At 48.2% G+C, this 10,215-nt stretch overlaps 1 protein-coding gene across 1 annotated transcript in view; it reads left to right on the forward strand.

Annotated features, from left to right (window-relative positions):
• Positions 1-8,343, forward strand: part of znf385d (zinc finger protein 385D) — a 60,596-nt gene extending 52,253 nt beyond the window's left edge. Inside the window, exons 5-8 of the mRNA XM_030370875.1 lie at positions 1,638-2,069; positions 3,397-3,587; positions 5,173-5,274; positions 6,919-8,343. Coding sequence (XP_030226735.1) covers positions 1,638-2,069; positions 3,397-3,587; positions 5,173-5,274; positions 6,919-7,236 — 1,043 coding nt within the window. The 3' untranslated portion in view covers positions 7,237-8,343. The remainder of the gene's footprint in view (positions 1-1,637; positions 2,070-3,396; positions 3,588-5,172; positions 5,275-6,918) is intronic.
• The last annotated feature ends 1,872 nt before the right edge of the window (positions 8,344-10,215 follow it).

Here is a 10,215-nt window from a genome sequence, read left to right on the forward strand (position 1 = left end):
ATACAACGGGGGGCCTAAATCCAGCGATCTGATTGGTTCCTAACTGTTGTATAATGAGCGTATACATAACTGCTATGACGCCCGATCATTTTGTGAAAGTTTACACATCACTCCGCGCCTGGAAGTAGAAACAGTTACAAAGTAAAACATATGTTGGATGATGGAGATGGTGTAAATGTTGTTACTCCGGGAGGGAGCAAGGCGATGGAGAGACTAACGAAAGCTTAGGCACACGGCGAGTGAACTGCTCCATAGGATAAATTGCCGGCGAACCGCTCTAGCCGAGCCTTCTCTCGGAGGGACGCTAAAATGTGTTGCATAGCAACCGTCGTGCATTTTGAAGGTAGCCAGGAGGGACTACTTTTTGGTATTCTTTAATAAAACGGCTACTTTGACTTTCTTGGTTTCTTTTTAAATGTAGTGTGTCTATGACTTTCGTTTTGCCATAATAGTAACCGTTGTATAAAAGCAATAGATCACTTCAGTCAGTGGTATGTGCTCATTATACCACTGTGAAGGGGGTCGCCGGCCCTCCGCTGCGCGTCTGGGCCGGACAACGCCCCTTAACAGTGGTATAATGAGCACATACCACAGCCTGTTGTGATCTATTGCTTAAATATAATACACTGAAATAATTTGATGGTCATGAATGATAGCAAACAACAAAATATCCCTGTCCACGCTCCTTTCATCCTGGCTACAGGACGACAGTAGTTACATTCCTCTAAGGTCCAAGTAATTCACGATACATTTCATAAATGGACCTCTCGATGAGACTTGATGAAGGTGCGTCCATTGACAGAACTTAATATATAAGACCCGTACATCCGTGTTGATGAAAGCAGCTAGAATGTGATTCACTATCGATCCCCTCTCCTCTCGGGGGCTGAACGCCGCCGCCTGACGCGGGGCTGTGGGGCGACAGAGAGAGACACACCGCCATCGATCAGCCCCTCATCCGGGGCTGAATGTCATTTTCATAAGTGACTGTTGGCCGAAGGCAGCTGTGTGCAGGGATGAAACTCATCGACCCGCTACCTTCTTCCTCTTTTGCTCTATTCTCCCTGAAACGCTGTTATTTTAATTCCCTTGGCCGTTTTGGCAGCGTGGTTAGGTGTTAGAACGACTTTACTTACTAGGGGTACCGTCTGACAGCAGATTAAATATGGGGCAGCAGGAGGTTCAGTCCTCTCTGCCCCAGAAAGTCAGTGAGTTTTTCTCATTCTGAATCAAGGCAGCGATACAGAGGAGGAGAATAAGAAAGAAATGGGCTGACCTGACTAGAATAGAAAGAACAAGACCAGAAGAGAGATTACGATGACCACATGAATAGAGTACAGACATGAATAGACTGAACATGGAACACCTGGTTGTGCCGAACATACTCTCAGACAAAATAAGCATCAGACCGACCTTACGTCACTGTATACATAAATATCCTATCATTATACGATTCATAAATAATTCACATGGTACTACACTTGTATAAACTGAATTATAATCAGCACCGTACCACACGGTGTCCCAGAGCTATTCGGCGTGCTTTGAAGACTTGTTTGTCGCACGCTGCGTACGCATATCGGTTTGGACAGGTTACTGCGTTAACACCATCGCCCCCTTCTCTCTCATCTCCACAGAGGGCGTCGCCCCCACAGCTCCTCTGCCGCTCTCGCCCGTGTTGAGACTGGCCCCGCCCCTCGCCATGCTCACCGCCACGCCCACGCCGACCTTCACCCTGGCGATGCGCGCCCTCGACGCCCCTCCCCCCATGGCGCCGGACCCCGAGAGCGACTCAGTGGAAGGAGATGGAGGAGGAGAAGGAGGAGGTGAGGAGGAGGAAGGTGCGTCGAAGCCTGGCTCGCCGGCGACCACGGAGACGGACACTCCGGTCCTGCCCGAGGATGGAGGAGGAGGAGGAGGAGGAGGAGGCGGCGGAGGAGGCGGCGGCGTAGAGGCTGAGGGGGAAGTGGGCGGGGAGACGGAGGAGGAGAAGGCCAAGCGTCTCCTCTACTGCTCCCTCTGCAAGGTCGCCGTCAACTCCTCGTCCCAGCTGGATGCCCACAACATGGGTGAGGAGGAGGGGAGGGGCGGAGAGGGTGGGGAAGAGGCTGGGAGGGGTGAGATGGAGAGGTGGATGGTGGTGGAGAAGAGGTCGGGGTGGAGAGCAGGTTGGCTGCCCGGGTGGAGAGGAGGTTGGGGGGTGGAGAGGGGAGGAGGTTGGGAGGCAGTGGTGGAGAGGAGGATGGGAGGCTGGGACGGAGCGGAGGTTGGCGTTGCGGCGGACACAGTTCTCTGGGCCAGGGTGCCCGGGGGGTCGGCGCCAAGCCTTTAACGGGAAAATATTTTTTTTTTTTTTGGCAGCGAAGAGAATGGTTCCCCTCGGCCGTGGCGGAGCAGTGTTACTGAGAGCGGGGTCTATTCATTGATTGTGAATGTCTGTAGCCATTGAAGGAGAATTGGAATTGGTGCCCAGGAGACCAACGGTCCACTGTAAATGTAAATAACACGCTTGCTTATGCAGTTCCGTCGCTTTATTGCAAGTCAAACTCAAGTTGCACAGCGGCCTTTTCCTTCCCTTGGTGATTCAGATGATACCATAGGCGAAGATTTCCACCGCGAGGGGAAATATTGATTTGGATATGCATAGTTGTACCCATAATAAGCTTTAGCCGTGGCTACTAGCATAAACTGATACTGCATTAGCTAAATTCATCCTGTTACAATTAGACTCATTTTGTGGTGTGGGATTGATTAATGGATTGATGTTAATTAAACCTAAACGTTAAAGAAGTTAATAGATAAAAGAAGAAATTATATACCACAGCTTGTAAAAGTTTTTACTCAAGGACATCATCAATGTTCTACACAAATCCAATTTAAGAATACTTCCATTGAGTACAAGCAGTTCAAGCTCCTGAGCGTGTTCTTATAAATGAAGGATTACCCCCAAGTGAACATTGAGTCATTCGCTAGACACTTTTATCCAAATAAGCAAAGCATTCTATCAAAATTGGAGTTGCAACAAAGTTATATTTCTGCATGACCTCATTTCTAAAGAGAGCAGGCCAGAGTGCAGCGCAGCCCTGGGAAAGAACCCTGGAACAGAAGGTGAGCGAGGTCAGTAGACTGTGGTGTTCCAGGAGGGTCTGGACCGGACGGTGTTCAGGGTGTTCCCCTCTCAGCCCCAATGTTCTGGGTTCTAACGTCCCCCATGCCCGCCGTCTACTTCTGTGGGCATCCTTGGACAAGATGCCCTAACCCCCTACCTGCGCACTCAAATCATCAAACCAAATCCCTTCCCTGGACATCGCCCTGGGATAAAAGCTTGGACATATTGACATCCTCATAGACGGTACATTTCAGCACAAATTGAACCAAAATGTTTTTGCCCTGCAGGTACGAAACACAAGACCATGGTGGAGGCGCGGACGGGGGGAGGGTCCATTAAGTCCTACCCCCGGACCGGGGTCAAGGGCAAGCTGGCCGCCGCTGCCCCACCCACCAAGTCGGCCACGGGCCTTCAGAACAAGACGTTTCACTGTGAAACATGCGACGTGCACGTCAACTCGGAGACGCAACTCAAGCAGGTGAGCGAAAGAGAGTCAGAGATGGAGAGAGGGTGAGTGAGAGAGAGTCAGAGATAGAGAGAGCGTGAGAGAGAGAGTCAGAGATGGAGAGAGGGTGAGAGAGAGAGTCAACGATGCAGAGAGGGTGAGAGAGAGAGGGAAGGCATCTCAGACAGAGGACGTTTTTCAGTATGAAGCTTTCTTTGGCCAGTGACCCCTTTTAGATCTGCCTTTTGTTTTGTTTCTTTTTTGTGCATCAGTATTAGTTTCCTTGTGGCTACGAATCATTAGACACACTTTGAGACATTTCAAACCCGAGAAAGAAAGAGGCAGAGAGAGAGAGAGAGAGAGAGAGGGGCGATGGTTCCTGAGTGCACCATATACAACGTTGAGGCTACCTTATCACGGAACAGTAGTATCAGCCTTGTTTAACCTAATGCTCAACCAAACCATTCTTCTAGCTTTACATGATGCAGAGCATTTTTAAAAGCAGCAAATACTATTTTTGGATTTATTTAACCAAGAAACGTATCTTATTTGGTCTTGCTTTTAGATGCGCCATTTCGGGAGTTTGATTAGCTAACTTTCTTTTCTTTTCCCCTTTAAAATCCCCCCCTAGACCCGAAGCTAGAAGTTCATATTCAGAACAAATTATATTCCTGACATGCAGCAGTTAATTCTTATCATGGCCTGGCTCCGGTATCTGAATAATAGCTGTCTTTTTAAGGCGCATATTGGCCGAAGCTTTAAGATACTCCGTCATCCATGTCTTTATTAACCTTAAGACTTGGGGAGACATTCCTACACTTTAATATCACATGCACGCCGTAACATCACATGAGCTTCATCTCCGGGTTAACCCGGAGGCCTGTTGTTGGGAGTGTATTTATTATTCACATGGAGAGCCTTGGAGAGGGCTCTATGTCCAGCCCTGGGACTCCAGGGCCAGACAAATGTGTGTCTCTGCTTACATAACTCTCTTTTTAAATGGATATTGATTGTACAAAATCAAAAACCCAAATAACAGCACAATCCAATTAGAAATGATAAGAAGTAAATTTCACAACACTTACATTTCAAAACCAATGCCTTTAAAATGTACAATGAGGGCTGCCGATTATACCTTCGGTCTTTTCTCTCAGGTTTCTCTAAATCTGACAGATTTCTCTTTATTTTCCCTCGGCTTGATGAGATGATTGCTTCCGAGTGAATTATACACTGAAATGTCTGCCAACTACCACTGACCAGATTCATCGTAATCCATTTACATTTACATTAACATTTACATTTAGGGGCATTAAGTAAATGCCCTAAATGTAACCAAAGCGACTTACGAGAAGTACATTTGCCAGAAGAAAGAGAAACAACAATATATTGCTGTCGGTACAGTAATCCATCCATAAGTAATATCTTCATATTTGACAGCTTTTGAAATACTCTCCTCTGACTCAGTGGCCAACTGCCCACACATATATTGATTATTCCTTGTGCAACCGACCAAACGATGACCTGGAAACCCACCCAACCCCTCCACAGCAACTCACGACCAATGAGCAGTCTTGTTGATCTTTTATTTTATTTAATGTTGAATCTGTCTTCCTTTCAGCACATCAGCAGCCGCCGCCACAAAGACCGGGCCGCGGGGAAACCGGCCAAGCCCAAATACAGCCCCTACAGCAAGCCTGCCAAGGGCCTCGCCAAGCCCCCAGTGAGTGGGCCCCACCACAGAGACCACCGCGGCCTTGTACAAGCCATAACAGGAGTAACGTAACATTAGCCTGAACATCAGCGTGTGTACAGATGTGTGTACTTCGCAGGCCCGGCTTTCAGGTCTTTTCAAGGGTTGGAAAAGACAGAAGCAGTAACGATACAATTGCAGCTTTTATTTGTGTCATAAGTTTTCATAACATTTTGAATGTTTTTGGTTTGCAGTCTCCACAGTGAGATTGCAGACATGAAATGAAAATGAAATGACAGTAATGATGATTATGACCCTTGGGGGAGGATTGTTATTATATTTTATATTGTTCTATAGTTTTTATTCGTGAGATGAGGTGCCATCAAAGTCGTGAAGGCCGTGAAGGCCGTGAAGGCGATAAATACTTCCACCGTACGATATTGAACGTGACCTGATTAAGGTCGTAAACAGACAGGGTTATTAGAATAACACAGGATTGAAAAAGGAACACAGGATTAATCTAATCAAATCCTCATTTCCGATCCAAGTGAAATTAATGCCGCGCAATCCATCAAGTACTTCAGACGGAGGAAACCAAACAGCGAACCAAAAATAAATGAAAAACCCAATAATTATTTGCACAAACTGCTCGACAACCTGCTCGTCCTGATGGCAGAGCACACGTGTCTAACACCACGGTTTAAACGCAGCCAAACATTGAAGGAAAAAAGCGGTAAACGCGTCTTGAAAATAAACAGGCCTCGCCGTGGCAGCTGTTGGCTGATGCGGGCGGCGTGCGGGTTCACAGTGTGGCGTTTGAGTCATCGGCAGAGGAGGTCCGCTGATGAGCGTGGCGTTCGGGAGATGCTTCCCTGCAGGCGTTTGCCGAGCGACAAGCCTGTGGCTGATGGCCCCCAGCATTGGCTGCAGCTGCGGTCTGTTGGCGGCGGCAGCTCGACTTATTTCCATCACCGATACACAAGATTAAGTTCGATAACTTCCGTGACCTTTGTAAGATGGCCCGCTTTGCGCCCGGGTAGTGGCTCTCGTCTGTTCCTTCCTGTCCATCTGTCTGTCCATCGCCAAAGCCTTTTTTTCTTTTTTCTTCTTCTTTCATTGACTTTTTCATTGTCTTTTTTTCTATCGTTCTTCCACTCAATCTTATACTCTCTGGCCAGAACCCCAACCTTCTCTCCCTCCAGTGGCGCTTCTAAGCTCGAACCAACAGTTACTACCTCTGCCCTCTCTCTGTCTGAGGGAGGGCACTAGACTGGGTAGCCTCGCTCACACAGATTGTCATTTGTGCTAAACAAATAAACTAAACATTCTGCCGGCGATTTGAGTTCGCCCTGCAGAAGGGTCTGGAGAAGAGCAACACATTTCTTTCTGGTTTCGTTATTGCGGGAGCCAATCACCAAGCTGTTTTTTCCCCCTGGCGCACTATTGGCTGCTTTAACACAATGATGACAGGGAAGCGACGGCAAGCAGCCAATTGCGTACAGAGTCATCTGAACAAGGTCCATTGATCACGCCTCTTGTGCTGGAGAAAATGACAGCAGCTTACCCAGACCAGCGTGCAATCTACGATTGAGCTTGGACTGGCAATAGCCCGGCTAAGAGGGCACCAGAGCAGGGTACTGACCTGTTGCCCTGTGCCTCCTCCTTCTCCGCCAGGTGACGCTGTCGGTGGGGAAGGACCTCGGCCCGCCCCTTCCCGCCCAGATCATGCCCGCCCACCTGGCCGCCGTCGCCGCCGCCGCCGCCGCCGCCATGGGCAACCCCTTCTCCCTGCGCCACGTCCACCCCACCAGCCACGTCCACCACCACCTCCCCACGGGCCACGCCCACACCCACCTCACCACAGGCCACGCCCACCACCTCCCCTCCAGACCCGCCCTCTTCCAGACCCAGAGTCTCCCAGCCGCTCTGCTACGCCCCGCCCCCGGCCCAGTCAGGACATCCCACCCGCAGATGCTGTTTGCCCCTTACTGACCCCCCACCCTCTGCCCCCCCTACTGGGCCCAGACTTCTTCTTCTATGCATCGCCTCTGACCGCCAACCAACACAGAGGCTAGGGGAGCGGTGGGGCCGTGGTAGGAAACTGACAGTCCTCACTACAGTACCGCCCACATATGGAGTATGGTCATGCATTTCAACTGAGGGGGGGGGGAGACCTGGAGACCCCTACCCTACTTCTTCAGGCCATTGATGTTGAACTTGAACCCCCCCCACCCCCACACCCAAGACAGGACCTCCGTTCTGCAATAATGTCAAATACTAAACTATGTGTGAACTATGCAGTGTCGTCGATTTGCACCGCAGAGGAGCAGTTTAAGCTATAATTGTATGTGTGTGTGTGTGTGTGTGTGTGTGTGTGTGTGTGTGTGTGTGTGTGTGTGTGTGTGTGTGTGTGTGTGTGTGTGTGTGTGTGGGAGATCGGCTACAGTAGGTTTAATTTGTTAATACATGCAGGTGCAGCGCTAAGATGAGTAACTTAGGGTTATCAGAGGAAGCCGCCGCGCGTTTCTTCACGGTCACAACGCGTGAGAAAGGACCCTGCTTCTAGTGATTTGCACTTTAAGCCCCGCCTCCGTGGTTTTCTAGATGGCTAGCCTTTGTCTTGTGGTTAGAGTAGCTACTGTTATCTCTCTTGCATAATGTGCCATTTGGTGTGTGTGTTTGTGTTCCCATCACTGCTTAAAAGTGTGCGTTGATGTGTGTGTGTGTGTGTGTGTATGTAAATGTGTGGCCGTGTGCAAGGTACTCTGTGTGTGTGTACACGCCAGTATTTACTTGTTTTTGGGTCCATGCGGTTGAGTGTATATGCACTTGCCTGAGTGCGAGTGTAAGTGTGTGTGTGTGTGCGTTAATGTGTATGTGTCGGTGTGTGTGAATAAGAGTTAAAATGTCTCTGTATGTGTGTGTGTCTTTACGTGTGCACATACCCAGTCCCTGTGCGCCTTAAGTGAACCTGCCGTTCATCCCAGCTGACAGAGCGAGCGTTCGCTGATGACTCCGGACCCCCGGGACCACAAGGTGTGTGTATATTCATGTCGATGTGTTAAAGGTGAACAATTTCAAATAAAAGTCCTACTTCAATCAGCTCTCTTCCTTCTGGTACCCTCACAAAGACGGGGGTCAGTGAGATGGGTTTGTGGGAGGAGTCTATTGGCTGTATGTGTGTGTGTTTGTGCGTGCGTGCGTGCGTGTGTGTGTGTGAGTGTACGTGCATGTTATCAACTCTGTGGTTCCGGGGGGAGGAATGGCACCACAGACACCACAGACACCACAGACAGGACTTCAGTGCCCACTGGGAACAGCCACACCTCCACGTATAAATACACCCATTGTCCCTGTGAGCATGTAGAAAAGAAGAGTAATGTGTTAACTGACAGGTATTGAGGCAGTGCAAACAGTGTGTACACACACTGTACGTTTGTGGGTATACATCGGCCATGCAGGCTCTCTTGTTGAAATAAGCACAGAATAAGAGGACGTTGTTGAATCCCAGACACACACGTGGACAGTGAACCTTGAATGCCAACCGTCCTCAGCGCAGGCTAACTCGAAAATCACTAGTACCTCTGGAGATAATATAACTCTGAGAGCACTCGCCTTGGCGCTTTAACGCTGACATTTTGAAGAAGCACCACTTTGTCACGACACCATAACTCACGTGCATATTAAACCCCAGTTGTTTAGTCTGTGAACTTTTCCACGAACCCTGCGCACCATTCGTCTCTCTCTCTCTCCCTCTGTCTCTCTTTTTTATGTTTTCTTTAGTTTTTTAGCACATTTTAGCCGCCAACTGTGCATTGAGATTGATGCCCCGACGTGTCGACACTTGGCTGTCCGTCCCTGGGAAGGAGAACTCTCAGTAAGCCCCGACCCCTCTCCAAAACCAACATGGGAGGCAGCTTATCAGGCAGCTGGACCAGTGGAATCTCTGGTCCCAGTTCTGACAATCTGGGCCGCATCACAAGGAAAAAAACAACTGTTGAACAAAGACCATTGACTGATGACTCATACTTTTTTTTTGTATGTGAAAGAATTATCCCCTAAGTGAATTCCTTTGTTTATTGAGCTTGTTAATTGGTTAAAAACCTTTTCAATTAATCAATCCCATTTTTAATTAAATTAAAGTAGCTAGTAGCTATTGTAAATGTATTCATTAGCAACAGCTTTGACTCTAGGTTCATTTGCACCATATAAGATAATGCAAGGTTTATCTTAACCGCCGTAATGGTTTCCTCTTCTTATAAACACTGGTTACTGGCTAAGTTTAGCTTGTTTTTAATAAGGTCACTAGCTTGTTTACACCTACAAAACTGACCACCCTCCTAGCCAGTTAGCCTAGCACACTTGCTCAGCATGTCAGAACTGAACACCATTACCTCCATTACACTCACCCTTGAATGACAAAGAGCAATGTCTGCCAGGGGGCCGTTGGGGGAGCCTCAGACTCTCCCTCTGCTCTTCCAGAAACCCATCAACACACCCACCGCAAGCCTCCCCCTACAGCTGGGAGAGGGAGGAGAGGGGAACAGCTGGATGTTTCAGCCAGCCAGGCCTGGAGCATCAGATGGGAAGACATGCCGGATGAAACTCCTTCGCTTCCCCAGAGCTGTTGATGTTATCTCTTATTGGGACTAGATCTTCGGGGGAATATATATTTTATGAATTTACAAAAAACATCTTTTTACACAAAGAAGCCTAAGGCTGATATTCATGATATTCATAGGAATACATCAAAACATGTTATCTTAATAAAATGAATTTGAGGGGTCTGAAAAAATCGCTCCTGGAAGATAGATAGAATGTGAATAAATAAATCCATGTGTTTTCAATTTGCAACATTTTGAAACCTTTAGCCTCTTTATCTAGAGTTACACTCAATCTGTATTATAGTAAGAGTGTAATTATATGTACTGAGGCTTGGAGTTACAAACTTTTAAATTGTGAGGGTGGGCC

This window comes from Gadus morhua, chromosome 11 (assembly GCF_902167405.1).
Source record: "Gadus morhua chromosome 11, gadMor3.0, whole genome shotgun sequence".
Lineage (NCBI taxonomy): Eukaryota > Metazoa > Chordata > Actinopteri > Gadiformes > Gadidae > Gadus > Gadus morhua.